Here is a 19,559-nt window from a genome sequence, read left to right on the forward strand (position 1 = left end):
GTTTGGGCTGTGTGCACTCTGGAGGCACAGACAGGCAAATCTGTATGATGGATGGATGGATGGATGGATGAACGGACAGACGGATCAACAGAATCCTGTCCTCATCTCTCAGTGTGCTCCTATAAAAAGTCAAACTGTAGCAGAAGGAAGGAAACACACACACCTTTGATCCCAGCACTTGGGAGGCAGAGACAGGTAGATCTATTGGTTCAAAGCCAGCCTAGAGTGCAGAGTGAATTTTAGAACAGCCAGGGTTACACAAAGAAACCCTGTCTCAAAAAAAGAAAGAAAGAAAAGGAAAGGAAAAAATCGAGTGTTTTTATCAAGATGTAGTCTTTCCATGTGTGAAGCAGCCTGCTTCCGAGATGCCCAACTCTTGACCCTTTCAGCCATTCCATTACAAAAGATTCAACAGAGGCCAGAATCCCTGTTTTAATACTCAACGGGCAAATCAGTTTACCACAGACACTCAAAAAGAAGAAGAAAAAGAAAGCCCTTCTCCTAGCCATGGCCTGGAGGACCTGGAGTATCATTTCTGTTCACAGAAAGGGACAGTTAAAGAAATGGTGGTAGTGGATAGAGTATGCATGCTTATGATCCCAACACTGGAGAGGCTCAGACGGCAGCCATGAGTTTCCAGCCAGCCTGTATTATCCAGTGATACTCTGTCTCCAAAAGGAAACAAAGATATCATAGGAAGTTTGAAAGATGCAGGGTGAGATTTGATCCTAACGGATAGAGAGGGAACTAGATAAAAAGACAGCTATGAAAGCATGGAGAAGCAGCCTTACTAAGAGCCTGGGCCCATGGTGGAGTTCGCCCTCGCCACTCAGTCAATATGAGATAACCTGTGGGAGTGAAAGGGGGGGTTTTACAGTCCATTAACCTGGGAAATAAAACAATAACCCACTCGACTGTGTTGTTGGATTTTACAGACTCTCAGGCAATTCTAGTTACCTGGATTTATGTCTCCTCTCACTCCTCTGTGTAGATCATAGCTTCTTTGGGTCGGAGTGGCAGAAGAGATGGTGTGTTATCAGCAGAGGGCTCTTCCTCTACTATGCTAATGAGAAAAGTAAGTGTGCTTCGTTTACACAGTGGTATCTCACTCCTGGATACAAGCACTTCATAAATTCTCAAGCACTTCGATCTCTAGGTAACGGTCCTTCACTAACACCCATAGTGAGACATGCTTAGAAAAGAAATAGGCTTGGGTAACCAAAACCTTGCTCACCGCCAAGAACACAGGCCAATTTAGCATTTTCTCCTCCTTAAACACTAAGTGTGGTCAGTGTGTCAAAGAGTTATAGTCTATTGTGACTCGTTCCACATTATCAGAATGGTTTAGCATTCACTGAAGAAACAAATATATGAAAGGAAAACTTGGGAAATGGCTCAGTGAACAAAGTACTTGCTGCATGGGCGTGAAAACTTGAGTTCAAACCTCCAGATCCCATATAAAGCTAACAGTGATAATATAGCTCTATAACCCAGTGCTCTTACAGTGCGGGGCTGGAGAGACGGCTCAGTGGTTAAGAGCACTGGCTGTTCTTCCAGAGGTCCTGAGTTCAAATCCCAGCAACCACATGGTGGCTCACAAGCATCTGTAGTGGGATCTGATGCCCTCTTCTGGTGTGTCGGAAGAGAGTGACAGTGTACTCACATATATAAAATAAATAAATAAATCTTAAAAAGCCTCAATTACTTTAAAAAATGAATAATTCTTAGAAAGATTTAAATGTTGTTAACAATGGCCGGTAAATAGAATCTTAGGGTTCAAATTCTCTAAGAGCATGTTCATGACTATTGGGAAATAGTGGTCCAGTAGACATCCCTGGAGCCATAAAACCTAAGTGGCTGTTGTACCCAAGAGACACTCTTCAGCCAGATGACAGCAGCAGCAGCCAAGTGTTGACTAAGAGGCAGTTTCTTAATGAGCCACCACATGCTATGCCTAGAAGACCTCTCATCCATGTTAAACAGACTTGCTCTGTCCCTGAGAAAAAAGGATAGGATTTAAACACAATTGAAGGGAACTACAAATAAATATAAGTTAAAAGTCATTATTATAGGGGATGGAGAGATGGCTCAGTGGTTAAGAGCACTGCTTGCTCTTCCAGAGGTCCAGAGTTCAAATCCCAGCAACCATATGATGGCTCACATCCATCTGTAATGAGATCTAATGCCCTCTTCTGGTGTGTCTGAAGACAGCTACAATGTACTTAATATATAATAAATAAATTTTTTAAAGTTATTATTATAAGTAAACGCTTTCCTGGGGTTCTATTGCTGTGAAGAGATACCATAACCAAGGCAACTCTTAGAAAGGAAAATACTCTATTGGGGCTGGCTTACAGTTTCAGGGGTTCAGCCCATTATCATCATGGTAGGAAGCATGGCAGCATGCAGGCAGACATGGTGCTGGAGAAGGAGCTGAGAATTCTGCATCTTGATCTGCAGACAGCAGAAATGACTGCCACACTAGGCCTAGCTTGAACATGTATGAGACCTCAAAGCTCTCCTCCACAGCAGCACACTTCCCTTAAACAAGACTACTCCAAGGCCAGACCTACTACAATAGACCTACTACAATAAGGCCACTCCTTAGAGACCAAGCAGTCAAACACTCGCGTCTATGGGGTCCATTCTAATCCAAACTGCCACTAAGGCCAACTAAGAGAGGATACCTTCCCGCAGATGGGATCCAGAGGAAACAGAGATAAGTGTTCAAAGAGGCTCCTGTGGGAGCCTTCATGCAGAGGCCAGCAGTAGCTCTACTAAGAAGGCCTCCAATTCACCCTCCAGCATGACCTGGTTTCCCTTGCCTCCTTTCTGAACTGTATTCTCCTAGCCTAGAGAACAGTCTCCCTGCACCTTTGATACAACCAGGGCAGGAAAAGCTGCCATTTTGCTAGTGACCTGGGACCCCTGGCTTGTAGCGCTTGCCTTGCTCTACCATTCCCCCTGCTACACATGGTGGCACAAATTTCACCTAGTGGCCATCCTGGATACTTCAGTGTCTTTTCCATTGGAGCTGACCACAGAATGCTTGGAAAACTGAGCAGCAAAAGCTCCGTATCCTTCCAACCCCAGCTGCAAGTCCAGCAAATAACAGTTCTCTCCTAAATTTTAGTCCTGGGCTAGCGGTCCAGCTCAATTGGTAGATGCTTGCCTGGCATGTGTGTCTAGCAAGCCCTGGATTTGATCCTCAGCCCTGCATAAAACCAGTGTGATGGCTCATGCCAGTGATCTCAGCACTCTGAAGGTAGAATCTGGAAGGTCAGGGGTTCAAGGCCATCCTCAGTATGTATTCCTCAAATTAGTATGCTATCTGGACTGCTGTAAAACTGTTCACCCTTTCCCTTGTGTTTAAATAAGTGGTTGGGGAGCTGGAGAAAGGGCTCAGTGGTTAAGAGCACTCACTGCCCTTGTAGAGGACCCAAGTTCCTAGCACCCATGTAACCCCAGTTTTGAGAGATCTGACACCCTCTTCTAGCCTCGGAAGTCACCACACATGCACACAGCACACATATATATATACATGCAGGCAAACCACCCATGCACACAAATTAAAAACAAATAAGACTTCAAAAAACAATGGCCGATGAGTTTTGGCGTCTCTGGGTACAAAGCCTCGTGTGTTCATTCAGAACTCTTAACGGTCTTAACGGTGAGAGGGGAGGGGGAAGCGGGAGAGCGAGAGAGGCTCGGAGGCTTTTATTGACCATTTTGCCGTCAAGGTGAAATAAAATCTGGTGACCAAAGAAACAACAAAACATTTTAGTGGCCAGTTAGAACAAGGAGGGATACTTTAACAAAAAAGATTCTGGTGTCAGAAGGCACTGTCGCATGGCTCCCTCTCCACACTTGCTCCTTATTGTACCCAGGACGTTTTCTTCGTAGGTACAGTGTTTGTGTGTTTCTTTTAGCTCAACCAGGTTAAAAAAAAAAAAAAAATAGAACCTTTCTCCTCTCCCTCCCTCCCTCCCATGATCCCCCCATGCTCCCTCCACATTCTCCTCTCTCCCTCCAGACCTCCTTCAAATCGTCCTCCTCCCTCTGCATCCTCTTCCCTCCCTCCATCCCTCTTCCTCCTCTTCCCCCCCACCCCAGTTTGTCCTTCATTTGCTGTTCATTATCATCCAAAGGCATCTGAAGCCCTTGGTTTAATCTTCAGCACTAAACAAGGTGAGGGAAAGATTCAGTATCAGTTCACTCCACTTGATAGAGGGCAGCCTCGTCACCCAGACCCTACAGTTGCTGCTTCTATACATTCTGTCTGAGCTACAAAAAAAAACAGACCCAACCTCTCTCAGGGACACAGGGAGGAGTCCAGTGTTTTATTTTGTTTTGGAATAAATGTTGGGGTTTCCCCCCTTTCTCCCTACCAGTGGAAGTGACTGGCATTTAGTGTCTCCTTTGCTTCAGTTGGGGATCTATCGCCTTCCTCATCCTCTCTAGATAGCAACTCTACTTGGTTACTTCCCATTTATCTCTAGGAAGAGGATCCAATGCTACGTTTGAATTATTCCTCTGCTGACATAAATCCCCCACCTGACCCGCAGGGGAGGGATGGGCATTTGAGGTAGGGTGTGGAAGGAGATTCCAGGACTTGAGAATACCCAGCTATGCTGCCACGCCCCTCCTTGATCGTGAACTCTGCGGGCCCTGGTAATAAGGGTTTGGGCTCTGTACTAACTCCCAGGACCCCACGGGTGCATGCTCTCTCACTGTGGTAATAACTCCTGTCTGTTATTACAGATCTCTTAACATCCAGATACAGTCCCCATCTCTCTTGCACACTTTTGGTAAAATAACCTTGCATGTTGGATTTCCCTTGCTTTGGTGCTGATCTCTGCGGCAACCTCTTCCCAAGCTTCCCTAATAACCTTTCTTAGACAATCATGATTCCTTGAGGACGCAACAGCTGTTTGGCGCTTTTTATTTTCCGTCCCAGAAAAGATGCCTCCCCTCTAGAGAGACACACGGAGCTTTGCTGTTTTGCAGGCAAGCAGCCCAAAGGGACCTTCTTCATTAAGGGCTACAATGTGCGGATGGCCCCTCACCTTCGAAAAGACTCCAAGAAAGAATCCTGCTTTGAACTGACCTCCCAGGATAGGCGCAGCTATGAGGTAAGCCAAGAGCCTGGCATTTTCCTTGCTGCTGTGTGTGAGCCTGGGTGGCTGGGGCTATGGTGGATTCCACCCTCTGTGCTACCCCATCAAGTGTGCCCACCTGCCCCTTCCTTTGTTATGTAATGCCTTCTGCTCGCCTCTGTTGCTCTTCCTAGATACCACCTTGACTTGTCTGTTTTGTCTCCACCCCTCTCCTCTCTTCCCAGTCTCATCCCACAGGTGAGATTCTTGTTTATTGCAACCCACAGTCCAGTTCTTCACACACACACACACACACACACACACACACAGAGAGAGAGAGAGAGAGAGAGAGAAACATTGATTTCCCTGCTCTGTCTGGTTTTCCAACTGGTCATCCTGATGTCCTTCCATGAAATCCAAAATAAGCTTTAACTACAGAGTGACAACGTTTCCCGTGTTTGCATGATGCAACGGAGGATGTATGAATTCAGCATGTTTCTAAGTTGTTTTTATTATTAAAGTACAATATTTATCCAGATGAACTATATGTCCAGATGAAAGTTCTATGTGAGAAGTTCAAACCAGTGTCCCTAGAAACACTTTTTAGAACTGTGTAGTTCTCAGAAACTGTGACCATGCTGGAGAGATGATTCAGATGAAAACCCGAGTTGAAATCCACAACCCATGTAACAAGCACCGTCTCATGCACAGCTTATCCATCCACCCGGGGAGAGAGCCCCAAGGATTGCTGGGGCCTGCCGAGTGCTAGCTGAGCCAAAAGAACAGGAGCTCAAGCTTCAAGGAGAGACTCCCTCAAACAGGAATAGTGAAAAGGGAAAACACCCACGCCCTCCTCTGGCCTCTGCATGCTTACAAAGACTATATATACTTGCCTGTGTGTATGCGCACACACACATGTACACACACAGATCCAAAAGGAGAATAACAATAAAGCACAAAGCTACATTTCTTATGCACCATGAACCTTTACCAAACCCTAATGACCATAGAATTAAAATGTTCTTTCATTTCAAATAGATTAATTTTTAAAATTCCAAAGGGTCAATGCTTGACTGCTTTGCATAGTGAATCAGAATGTGTCTGTTTTGATGCCTATCTTTGGCCCATTGAATCCAATCCCTCTGGGCCATGGAGTCTTCCTTTGGCCCTTTCTTTCTCTCCTTATTTAATCCCACGGTAGCTAAGTCCCTATCACTTCACCCAGTGGGCTATTTAAACTAAATGGTCTCCAGTCTCCAGACACCCCCATCCAAACCCTTCCTGGCCACAGCTACTGAAAGAATCCCCCACCGTCTCTGCTGGAACTGGTAGTGGCTTCCTGTGACCTACATTTTCAGTCTAGTCAGACCCTTCCTGCCCGAGCCTCTGCTCTCTACCTGTACTTGTTCTCAGCCAGCCCACCTGGTCTGCTATAGGCCTCACATCTGATGTTCTCATGCTTGTGTGACTCAGCAGTTAAGACACTGACTACTCTTCCAGAGGTCCTGAGTTCAATTCCCAGCAACCACATGGTGTAATGGGATCTGATGCTCTGTTTCTGGTGTTTCTGAGGACAGCTACAGTGTGCTCATATGCATAAAATAAATAGAAATCTTTAAAGAAAATAAAAATAAAACTTGCTGCCAAAGACACCTCCCTTGTAGTGTTCTGGCCTCACATCTATGGCAATTTGCTTCTCTTTCTATAAACTTTTCTCCAACAAATCTTTGATGAAGTAGTAATCGAGTGAATGGGTATACATGGACATCAACATCTGGACTTAGCTGTTTTCTCTGGTGTGTGAAATTGCTGAAGGCACAGTGCAGCTGTGTGAGATTTTTTTTGTTTTGGGTTTTTTTTTTTTTTTTTTTGGTTGGTTGGTTTTTTTGTTTGGTTTTGTTTGTTGTTTTTTGTTTTTTTTTTTTTGGATGGTAAGAACACAGAGAACCCTGAGCTCCAAGCGCGAGTCTGAAACTCAGAAACTCGGAACCTCTTGTTCTGAATCTCAGTCTCTTCTGGGTCTATTTAGCAGGAGTTGTGAGCACTTTTGGTGAAGACAATGAATACATTAGTCCTCTTGTTTTTCTCTAGTTTACAGCTTTTAGTCCGGCTGAAGCCAGAGACTGGGTGGATCAAATAAGTTTCTTGTTAAAAGGTAAGAGGCATCACTTCCAAAATGTCTGCTACGTGAGTGGGTTTGCGTGGGAAGTTGTATTTTGAGAGTTTAAGCTAAAGGTTTCCATGTGTGTCTTTACCCCCGGCTCTCTACTCTTACTGACCTCATAAGGCCTTCAAACATACCAATTAATAGTGTCCCAAATGAATGAGAAGACAAGACAGTCTGCCTGGAGGTCACCTCTGACGTCATAGCAATCAGCCTGGAGGTCACCTCTGACGTCATAGCTTACCCACTGACACCTTGTACACAGCCACTAATCATCATTCGGGAAAGATTCGGAACCTGCTTAGTTCAGCCCCTGTTGTCCCCAACCCCACCCCTCCTACCATAATAACCATCATGTAACTGAGATCTAAGTTCTTCCTCTCTTCTTTTTCTTGTCCTTTTTGTGTAAAAGTTGAGTTTTAAACCCATCTAGATGGCAGTCAGGGACACTGAACATTAAAAATAAATGGCTGTTTCCCAAGCCACAATTAAATGTAGCTTGCTTTGGGATAGCAAGAACCATGCCTGAAGAGGTTAAAAGTCTGTTCTTAGAGTACCCTCTGCTGGCCAGCCTGCAGGCCTGGTACAGCAGCCACAATGGCCCAGGAAACCTTGGCCCTGAGAGTGGCCAAGCAGGAAGATTTGGACTAAGAGGACCTTCATACACCATTGTAGCAGGACCCTGCCTCAGTGAGGCACAAGAATAGCAACTCCATGGCCCACGTCTCAGGGAGAAACACGTTCACCTAAAAACACCAGGCTTTCTTATCAGGGTTTACTATTCTGCTTTAAGATTTTATGGTGGATAAAAAGAAGAAAGCACCCCAGCCTTAATTACAAGAATTGCCTCTTTCCCTCAGTTATACCTCTGCTGTCACAAAACAAACTACTGCGTGCACCGACAGCATCTTGTATAATAGGCTGGAACTAGGCAGACACAAGCGTTGATGGTGAGGCTACAGGGTACACTCTCATCTAGGTGCCTAGGATTTATGCGTGTAATATACCCCTAAGTGTGTAAACCTCAATAAAACTCAAAGCAGCTTTATTGAGCTGTACCCTGTGGTACTTTCAGAAGCTCACATGGAAGAAATTATTCATTCCATTTTATTTTAAAACAAACAAAATAATAACATACGGCTGAAGCCCGCAAATGTGCCTTTGATCCTTTCCTCCTATGAAATCGCCAGAATTCAGATGAAATTTGTTGGGAAATCTTTATTAAAAGCCTAATCAAGCCAAACAGTTTTATTGTGTTTCGAAATGAACCGTCTCTGTCTCTCCATCCTTCCCTTCCCCGGAGTATGCCTGTGTGCTCACTGGGTTCGGCAGAGGCCCCTGGGCAGGGTTTCCGGGAGCACGCTGAAGGCAGAGAATGAGCTTCCCAGCCCCCTACCAAAATTGAAGCCAATCTTCCTCCCCGCCCTGGTGCTCGCCAGCGCTGTAATGGCTGAACACCCTCTCCTCAGTGACCCACTTTAAGGTCAGCCCGGCCGTAAGAGGCCATGGTGACTGCGCTGGTCAGCCATGCTGTCCGGTCATATCACAGTTGTTTTTCCATATTCCCATTTCTTTCCTTCCCCTGCTTTTTCTCATTTTTCCCCCCTCTTCGCAGACAAATTTGTCTGAATTCCACAGCGAGGCCATCAAGAGATGATGTCTGAGAGCTCAGACTCCGCCATATTGCCCCCGCTCTGTCACCCTAGCCTACATGGGGCCATCACTCACCCATCCAGTTTTCTGCTTGGCGAGCAGAGCATGGCACCCAGGCAGTGCCTCGTCCAGCCTATTTTCTTCCCTTCACCTTGCGTTTTCGTTCACACACCCATACTTTTCAGGGCTGCTTCATCCTGACCACGTTTTATTGCCAGGGAGGATTTATGTTGGTAGGTTAAACCTGATACAGTGCTGGGCTGGCCTCTTCTTTAGATTTTCTGCCACCGAGGCCCACATTAGAAATAACAGCCATTAACCTAGTGTTTCATTTTACCCTGACATGTTTTATTCTCGTCCCGCCTCCTCCCTCACATCCTCCTTTCCCAGCTTTTTTTTTTTCTATCTTTATTCATTCTTATCTTTGCTCCGGCGGCAGATCTTAGCTCCTTAACCATTCCCCTAGAAGAGGAAGAAGAGGAGGAAGAAGAGAAAGAAGAGGAAGAAATGTACAATGACATCGATGGCTTTGACTCCCCAAGGTCTGGTTCCCAGGGCAGAGCCATGGCCTTGCCTGAACCTACCGACAAAGAGGAGGACATTTACGAAGTCCTACCAGGTGAGAGGCTTCACCTAACTACCCACCTCCCGCTACTCTTGACCTGGTGGAAGAATGAAACAGCCCCCAAAGTTATCCCCATTTAAACTGTCTGAAGGAGGTGGTGTAGGAAGCCCAGTGGCTCTGACGTGTTCTGGGAACAAGATGAAATCCTCTTCCTTTCAGCTGTATCACGTGACGTCATTTGTTCTTGCACCACTAAAGTTAAAGGTTAGAGACCACCCCCTCTGGTTTTCATTGGCTTACTGTGAGATTGGGGGTGCGTTCTCATAACTCTCTATCCCTGGCTTATTTTCTGTAGAATCCGGAGAAGGACAAAACATTGTCACAAAGGTGCAGAGGATTTCCAAAGTCTGGATTGTGCAGATGCCAACAAACCATTCTAGTGATACAGTAAAACTCTGATAGAACACCTCATTATCCGCCCAGAGTGAAATCTCACCTCCTAAGCATAAACCTACCCTGCTTCCCCACCCCCTCCCCCTCAACTCCCACTCCGGAGCTAGGGCAGGTTGACTCTGGAGCCCTCTCCTTCAGAAGGCAGGCTCACTAGCATCTCAGAAAACGCACAGTCATCACTGCTCCCTCGGAGCACTTCCGGTGGGGATCCAGCAGCTGGTGAACAGTACAGAACACAGTGGGGGTCAAGCTGGAAAAACCAAAGCCTGAGCCTTTTAATTGCGAGGTATTTAGACAATGGAAAAGCTGAATCTTCAAGTCCATTCAGAAAGCGCTCCTGTGGAAATTTGCCAGGAGTTAGTGCTCTGCTAAGAAATTCAAATTAAGGTAAAATTTATAGCAATTTAAACCTGCATCCCAGATGAACCTGGGAACTAAGGTGAATCTAACACAGAGGCCCCAGAAGACAGGGCCCCTTGCTAAAAGCATCATCAGTAAATAATTGCATTCCAAGGCTCCCTAAGAGGAGGGCCCAGCCCTCGTAAGTAGGCATTCCCTATTTGTCTCTTGCCTGAGAGAGAAGCCACGTCATTGCTCTGAGTTAAGTTGCCTGTCTGTCCACACAGCCCCACCAAGGAAGAGTTCGATCCTTCCCCTCCAGCCTCTGCGAGACTCCTTCCCCAGCCCTTTTTGTTGTTGTTGTTGTTGTTGTTGTTGTTGTTGTTTTATTATGCAAATGATATCTTGGCTGAGGTCGAGCCATTTCTTGTGTCTGAAGTTAAAAAAAAAATGATAATTTCCTCAGCAAGTCATCGTCGTTAATGAAGTTTTACAAAAACAGATACAACCAAAGGAAAATAAAATTTCACAGGTGATAAATTTTTCCAATTTCCCTGGCAGAATTCGATAGGATTGTTAAATTAAGAGTGAAGGTGTCTGTTAGGAAGCAACGAGCAGTGATGGGTAATTTTATAGAGTGGAAAATTGAATCAAATTGCTACATTAAAACAGAGCTCCTCTGAGAATCTTCCTCCACAGCCTGTGCCATTGCAACAGCAGGGTGCAGAAACGGATCTAATTCGCCACACTCCCTCAAAGGAGATGCACTCCCCAGCTTGGCCAGAATCTTCCTAGAGAGCTCACCCCAGCCCAGGTTCAGGGAGAGATCCAACTGTTGGAAGGATGTTCTGGGGACATCTCCCCAAGCCACTCTGCCTTCTGGGGTACAAAGAAAGAAAAGGTGTGTAATGTTGGGAAGCAGACCTCAGATGACAGGATGGGATTGAGGCCATCCCCTTACTCTGGGTCAGAAGCAAGGAATGTAGTACCACTAGCTTCTGAGTGACCAAGTTCATCCTGCCTCCTAAACTCCTCCGAGCAGCTGCGGTCTCAGGAACTCCTTCAAACCTCCCACTGCTTACATAGAAGAGTGGACCCAAGGGCATGGAGTTTAGTCAGCCTCCTCAGACGCAGTCCTGTGCCCACAACTCCGGTCCACAGAAATTGAGGGAGCCACACTATAGAAAAGGTAGGATCTCTTTCTGCAGGTTAGAGAGGGACGGCAGCTAACTTGCCTGTACATCCATTGAACAGAAGCTGCTATCCGCCACAGTTCTTATAGACAGCATGGGGGGCGGAAGGGAGGTAAGTAACAGGCATTTAATTATCACGTGATTACTTCAGCCACATGTCTCCATCTTCCAGGCTTTGTTAACACTCCACCATTGGCGCTTCTGAAATTGCTGTGTGCATTTTGTATATGCCAAACCACAGTCCTAAAGACACAGAGAGGAAATGTGAGGGGCCCAGCATCATCTCCCCACCCCACGCCCCACAAGACCCCTGCATGCCAGCCACTACCTACTGAAAAACACCATGTGAGGGACAGCTAGATACAACAGGCACAGGGCTGTCTCTAACTCAGAGTGGATCTGCACTACCACCTGCTAGCTGTGAGAACTGCAGCAAGCTCCTCGCCCTGTCTGGCTGTCCACTTGTAAAATGGGCAAAGTGAGGGGTTTGGGGAGGAGCCTGAGAGTGGTGTGTGTGCACTTAGCACGGAGCCCTGGCAGAGAAGCACTTCACACACGACGGTAGCATGAACCCGGTGACGCTTACTAGGAAATATTACTTCTTCAAAGAGTTGGGGATGGCTAGGTCCCAATCCTCACCAGCCAGACCCAAGACAGTCCAGATAGGCACTTGTGGCTGTGTGTATGAAGCAGAAGCAGATGTGAACCCGAAAATCCTGAACAGATGGATGTGAAGAACACCTTCTGCTCTGGCCTTTTTTTTTTTTTTTTACCAAGAGGCCAGGTACTATATAGAGGGACAGCCAATAGTAACACTAGATTGTGCAAGTACTGCACACTCACCAATAGTCAAATGGCTCAGATCTCTATTGTTCATTCCATTATGACAGGTGAACATGCTTCAGGAAGGATGTTTAGTGGCAGGTGTGCTGGTCCTGCTCTAAGGGAATCCTTACTGTGCCTATGTGGTAAGCCACAAAAGTGGGGCTTCCCTTCCCAAGTATAATACAAGTGGTTGTCTAGGAAACTGAAGAGAATATGCAAAATATACTACCATGTCAATTTAAAAAAAAAACTTTCTAACCAAAAATAATCTATGGGTCATCAAATTAAATGTGTGATATCACATTAGTCATGAGGTAATTGGCATTTATTATATGGCTAGCACTCCTGTCCCCAGGAGAGAAACCAGAGCACTCGGAGGTTTTCATCCAGACCACAGGAAAAAAATGTTTGTCAGGGCTGGAGAAATGGCTCAGCCGTTAACACTGGCTTCTCTTCTAGAGGTCCTGAGTTCATTCCCTGTACCCACAGAGTGGTTCACAACAGTCTATAACGAAATCCGATGCCCTCTTCTGGTGTAGAGACATACACACAGACAAAGCACCCATATCCATAAAATATATAAATAAAGAGAGACAAATTTTAGAGGGACTGGAGAGATGGCTCATAGGTTAAGAGCACTGGCTACATGTCCAGAAGTCCTGAGTTCAATTCCCAGCAGCCACATGGTCGCTCATAACCATCTAGAATGAGATCTGGTGCCCTCTTCTGGCCTGTAGGCACACATGCAGGCAGAATGCTGTGTACATAATAAATAAAGAAATCTTTTTTTTTTTTTTAAGTTAGTCCTGGAACATATGGTTTCAAAGTTGGTACCCACTGGGATTCTTGGATTCCTATTGAGGATATGGGGCCTTGAGTTTTAGGACTTTGTATGTAGTGGATTAAACTTCAGAGAATGTCCTAAATGCAGTATAAAAGCTAGATGTTAAAACAGGAGGTTTTGGAGCTGGAGAGGTGTCTCGGTGGTTAAGAGCACTTGCTGCTGTTCCAGAGGACCAGGGTTCAGTTCCCAGAACCCGAATTGGACAGTTCAGAGCTCCAGCTCCAGAGGACTTAATACCCTCTTCTGGTCACCATAGAAACCTGTACATGCTATACACATGATACACACACACACACACACACACACACACATAAAATATAAAATAATTTTTTTTTTACTTTCTAAATAGTTTCTCATATTTCTTCAAGTTATTCTGCAGATGAGCTCAGGCCCAGATCCACAATTCAAAGTTCCATCTAAGGACATCTCTTGTCAGGTCCTGCATTGTCTGAGACCTCAAAGCTAGAAGCCAGTAAGGCATCTGAGACCACTGGAGAGCAGTAACTGGGGCCTTGGAGTGGCTATAAAAGCAGCAGGATCCTGCTGTGGTCTCTAGAGATTCCAATAAGTAAATAAATAAAAGAAACAAAGAAAACCAACCAACAACAATGAGGATGGAAAGAGATGAGTCAGTCTTGCTGGAAATGTCCGTGAAGACACCCACACTGCCCCATAGGGTTATTACAGACCCAGAAACCAAATTGCTTTATAAGAAAGCATATAGCTAGGTTTCTTTTTTTAAATCAGAGCCTAATGAAAACAACCTTACGTAGGATTATCTTTCCCCCTGAATAGTTGTCCGGTCACATGGGAAGAAGGAACAGTGATAAAGATCTAAAGAAAGAAAATTACAAAACATCCCCAAACACAAAAATCTATGAAAAAGAAGAGTTGGTACAGTCCTCAGACTCTTTCTAGTCTCTCGGCCTCTTTTCTTCCTCATCCCTGCTTGCTCTCTGTCTGTCTATCTTGTATGTCTGTCTGTCTGTCTGTATATCTGTCTGTCTGTCCATGGGGGCCAGATGGAGCCATGCTGTTTGGTCTACCTAGCATGCCCCTCTAGTCTCTGCCTGTGAAGTGCCACTCAGTCTGCTCAGGTGTGTCCTCAGATGTGACACCCTCTCAGTCGCCACCGAAACGAAGCTGTGCCTACAGTCATACCAACCTGTATCCTTGTCTTTCTCCTCAGAAAGTAGGTTCTCAGTTATTATTTGTAGAATTAGATTCTGTGCATTCCAATTGTTGGTATCAGCACAAACTGAGTTTAATATCCTATAGATCAACTGTATCACAAAGATAGGATGGACATATTGAGTGGTAACCGCTGAGATTACCCAATACACAGCAGAGAACATGTTCTTAGCCTCCTGCTCGTGTGTTTTATTGTTACGTAGAACACTGTGATAGCATACGGGGGTCTCTGACTTGTCTGGCCATGCCAGGGAGGGGTTCATTCCTATTCTTCCAAATGGTCCCTTTACATATCAAGTCTCTTGCATCTGTCACCGAAGCACCTTGACATCTGGCTGCACATTAATGCACTGGGCATTTTCCTAAAGCTGTCGTCACTTTTTGTTTGGGGAAACTGCTTTTCCCTCCTTTTGAAGTCGTCATTTTTTCTCCTGTCATTCTTTCTGGTATCAGCTGAGTGAATGTCAGGAGTGGGTTCCAGAGCCACACTTCAGAAAGGACCCAGGTGTCAGAAGCAGCTAGCACCTCGCTGTCCCTCCAAGTGGATTCAGTGTCCTGTTCCTCTGAGCCTCTCATTAGCGTCCCTGACACTGTGCCAAGAATGTTGATTGAAATCGACTCTCCGGATACTGATGCTCATTTGTGATGCCCCACGGTTCCCTCACGTGTTCACACAGTTAACAGAATCTTCTTCAACTGTTTTCCCAACTGAGATGAGATATTTGGGGATCAAGTGGAGCATTTAATGTAATAAGTGGGCAGTAATCTTCAGAGGTTAATTTGTTTAAAGCCTGTGTGAGATTGGGGTCCCATATGCCCCGTTAGGAGCCAGGACCATTATAATCTATTACTGTTTAAAGTTGAGCTAGCACATAAATTTTAATTCTCTCTTAAATGAAGATGTATTTCCATGGATGTAATGCTAGGATGCCTAATAATATTCTTATAAGGAAGTCCAATGAGCTCTTTAACCTAAAGAAAAAAAAATTCTTTTCAAAATGGTCTTTTAAAATGAAAACCTCAAGCCAACAAGATGCTTCAGTATGTAAAGATGTCATATGACCCACATGGTAGACAGAAAGAAGCGACTCTCCCAAGTTATCCTCTGACCTCTGACATACACAGTGATGCATGTGAGCATGTGTGGTATACACACACACACACACACACACACACACACACACACAATAAGTAAACATAAAGCTTCTTTGTGCTGAGTAACAAAAATAAGAAATTTAACTCCCTAGCCCACCTGTCTTTTTAAGCAGAAAGCCTTTTTTTTTTTTTTTTTTTTTAAATCCCAGTTACATGATAATTGTCTTGACTTTGGAGCTTGTGAGATACCAGTTTGGTTTCACAGAAGGGTCCAAAATCAATTGTATCAACCCCTCTCAATCTAAGAAGGTAGCAAGAGCAGTGCTCGTCACTAACCAGCTGTAGAAGGGGCTTCTTTCACTATGTGACCCCAACCTCAGTCCTCCACTGTGTGAAGGGACCCCATCCTAAGTCACAGGACACCATCCTCAGTCCTTGGCTGCATAAATGGTCCCATCCTAAGTCACAAGACCCCAACCTCAATCCTCCTCTGTGATGAGACCCCATCCTCAGTCCTGCAGCAACCCCCTGAGACAAAGCCACGCCCAACAGTAAGAAGGCTTCTTAATGGGAGGCCAGTTTCAGCCACCAGAGGACAAGGCAATAGAACAGAAATGGAGACCGGAGCTTCCCGCTCACATCCATCCCTGCATGGCCTGGTAACTGTGGCAAACACACATACTTAATGGCCAACATTTTTCTTCCTTTCTAGGTGACTCCAAAGTTACAATGGAGATCAGAGAGTCTGTTCTGAGACTGAATAATAATGCACATTTCTATCTTTTCCGTTGGGTTTTTTTTTTTTTTTTTTTAATATCATGACTAGATTAAGTGCTATTGCCTGAAAGGATAAAGGAATCAGGTTTTAGTTTTCATTTTTATCATTGCAAATACATTTACATTCTCCTTTTTTACAAATGCAAAGAGCAGGCAGGCCACTTTCAATAATTTATTTTAAAATCAATGCTAATGAGGTTATGTCTCGTCAGTGGCCGAGTTTTACAATAAAGTCTGATTTATTTAGAAAAGATCTTTGGTGTAGCTTCCCATCTAATGGCAGTGGGAAGGAGGTGGAGGAGCAGGCATGGTGACCCTCCAACTTCGGATCCAATTTGTAATTCACAGCGGAGATCTGACCTAATTTACATTGATTAGACTTGGGAGGAAGAGACAGCTGCGTATGGACAGCAGAGGTGGAATAAAAGCTCTCTGCAAAAGTGCCTAAGCACAGCACATTATTGGTCCTTGTGATTGAGTTGTCTGATACCAGGAAAGGAGCCACTTGCTATCCAAATTATTGGGCATCTCTACAAGGAGGAGGCACCAACACACACTGTAATATTGCTGGTCCTGTAAGATTGGCCCCACAGCAGAAAGGAAAAGCCTCAGAGCAGAAGAAGGGAGCAGAGGACAGTGATGAAAAGGATGGGATTTGCTTCTCTGTGCCCTGTTCCCTACATATGATGGCTTGTGTCCATTACTTCACTTTTGTTTCTTAGGGCGGGGTTAGGGGCAGGGAAAGCCTCCTGCTGGACTTTACACAGAAATAAGATCCTTCAAAGGGCTGGAGAGTTGGCTCAGAAGTTAGGATTGCAGGGCAAGCATGTAAATGGGTGTAGCTTTAATCTTGGTAACAGGTGAGCTACTACTCCAGAATGTTAAACTCTTTCATTTTTATTTTTCTGAGAAGTGGTATCATTTTTTATAATCATAAAACCAGGGGGTAGTTTCTGTTTCTTTGTTTGAGACGGTATTACACATAAGCCCAGGCTGGCCTAGGACCCACCTGCCTCTGCTCTCTGAGTGGGATCAAAGGTGAACACAACCCATTCCAAATTCAGGTATTTTCCATGCTCTGTAGTAGCCAAGCACGTTTCGTGCTGTTTCTTCTTTCCTTGGAGCTTAGGATTTACTTTCTCAAATCTGACATTTTTAAAAAGGCTATAGGGAGCCTGTCCCCTTGCCATCTCCTCAAAGACTCCAAGTGTGTGAAATAAAACCAACGAAGAGGAAGTCAAATGTGCACAGGAAAAACTGAGTAATCGACTCTCAAAACGTGGCTCATGTGTCCTATCCTCTGTGTGTCTGTCTGTCTGTCTGACTGTCTGTGTGTCTAAAAGAAAAAGAGAAGAGGACTAGTCGATAAAAAGACCAGTGAGCCTGTTCCTGCCCCATATGTATATGATTATGATTCTATCTCCTAAAACAATTATTAAATGTGGCTCTAATTCCCCTACTTTCTTAACAAAGACCCAATTTCTATTATATCATGTAGTACAAAGCCTGAGATGAAACAGGTTAATGAGGGTAAGAAACTGAGGCTGATCACGATGTGACTTTGGCCATATAAACACTTGACTGGAGTTAAACACTAGCGTTGACTTAGAACCCATTGTGAATCCACAGCAATTAATTAAAAGACCATTCCATCTGCCCTCAGGAGCCTATACTCTAATGAACAAGGCAGGCTGAATACAATAGTAAAAGAATAAAAATAAAAATAACTACAGGCCTCAAGTACTAGGAACATAAAACTATGTTCATGACCAGCCTCCGACACAGCTGAACAAAAATGGATATGTTAAAGACTAATTAATCACAGGTTTAAAACCCACTTCCAATCTCTCTCTCTCTCTCTCTCTCTCTCTCTCTCTCTCTCTCTCTCTCTCACACACACACACACACACACACACACACACACACACACACACAGGGTTATTAAAACCAAAGAAGATGCCTGCATGGATTTAATAAACACAAGCAAGAATTCTGCAAAGAGAGAAGTAAGGCTTGAGGAAAGGTCTAATGAAAAGCCCCTCGTCGCTCCAATTGGAACTGGACTGCAAGTTCCACCAAGGCACGAACCTTGGCATGCTCGTCTGTTAGCATATTCCTGACCCCTAGTGTAGCCCTCTGCACGCAGTAGGTATTCAGAGTGTTTCAAAACCAGAAATGAATAGAAAGGGAAGGAGAGGACGGCCCATTTGAAGGTGAGAGATAAGTCAAGGGAGAAAAAAAAAAAGAAGAAGAAAAGGCATTAACTAAACTTCCCTTAAGGGAGAGAGTTTCCTAACTAGACATGATAACATGGGCCTCTAATGCCAACTCTTGAGAGGCTAAGGTAATGGGATTAAGAATTCAAAGCCAGCCTGGGCTCCATAGCAAAACCTTCTTTGAAATACAAGAAAAAAGAGGGGGTCAGTGAGCTCAGAGAAAGGTGCCCCCCTCAAAAGGAAGCGCACAAAACTGGCACCCCACACACAGTGATGCTAATCCTGATTTTTTTGTCCCCTCAGATGAAGATGACCTAGAAGAGGACACATGTGGCGCTCATCGGCGACCAGGTATAAGACCGGGTTGCACAGCACTGGGTGGAACAATCGGACTTCCAGTTTGAGAATGCACTGTCGCTACTGGTCCTGGTACATGACCCCAGGAGCCCAAAATACAGTGTCTGGATAGAGAAGTGTCTTAACTTTAAAAGCAGTCGCCCAATCACTTTAACCGATGTCCTAGCACAGCCAAGATTTGTCTTCAGAAGGTGGGAAGCCAAACCAGATATTTATTTTTTTCCTATCAGTATTTCTGAAGTCGGTGCAGTGAAAATGGAATTGTCTCATCGGAGATCAGAGGATTGAGAATGGAAATGTCTCCTCTCTGAGAGGCCTGGAGATTGGGAGTCGAGAGGGGAATAGAAATGTGTCAGATCTGAAAAGTGAGCCTGGGGTGAAGGATAGAACGCCAGGGGGCCAGAGGGAATGCTGACCTCTGATGGGCTGGTTTGATTCCAGGCACATTTGGAAATGAATATGTAACAGGTTTGTTGAATACAAAATTACATCGTATTCATCCTGGACTGTTAGCGGTACCTCAGGCTCTTAGTGAGCCCGTCCCTCCTAAGGTCAGATGCCCTTGGGAGTCTCCTTAAGTGGACCAAGGACTCACTCCTTCATTGTCAGTGAAGGAATGTTGCACGTTGCAGGGGCCACCTCAGGGACATTCGTTCTATCAGCAGAGTCGGATTCAAGAGTGATTTAGATATGAGCAGATTTTTTTTTTCCCCTTAAAGCCTATGAAATTCGTGAGCTTCGGAGTTCTTTCCTAGTTTCCTTTCCTGCTCTCGGCTTCTCTGGCCCTTTGC

General features: G+C 45.0%; 1 protein-coding gene across 2 annotated transcripts in view; it reads left to right on the plus strand.

Annotated features, from left to right (window-relative positions):
- SKAP1 (src kinase associated phosphoprotein 1) overlaps positions 1-19,559 on the plus strand; it is a gene marked incomplete at both ends in the record, with an annotated part of 274,300 nt that overhangs the window by 226,089 nt on the left and 28,652 nt on the right. Inside the window, 5 exons of one of the 2 annotated variants that reach the window (XM_080924400.1) lie at positions 992-1,075; positions 5,008-5,132; positions 7,188-7,251; positions 9,353-9,532; positions 18,715-18,762. In XM_080924400.1, coding sequence (XP_080780526.1) covers positions 992-1,075; positions 5,008-5,132; positions 7,188-7,251; positions 9,353-9,532; positions 18,715-18,762 — 501 coding nt within the window. The remainder of the gene's footprint in view (positions 1-991; positions 1,076-5,007; positions 5,133-7,187; positions 7,252-9,352; positions 9,533-18,714; positions 18,763-19,559) is intronic. The other variant, XM_080924401.1, reaches the window with a different exon arrangement.

Source organism: Micromys minutus, assembly GCF_963924665.1.
Source record: "Micromys minutus genome assembly, chromosome: 10".
In the NCBI taxonomy this organism is placed as follows: domain Eukaryota; kingdom Metazoa; phylum Chordata; class Mammalia; order Rodentia; family Muridae; genus Micromys; species Micromys minutus.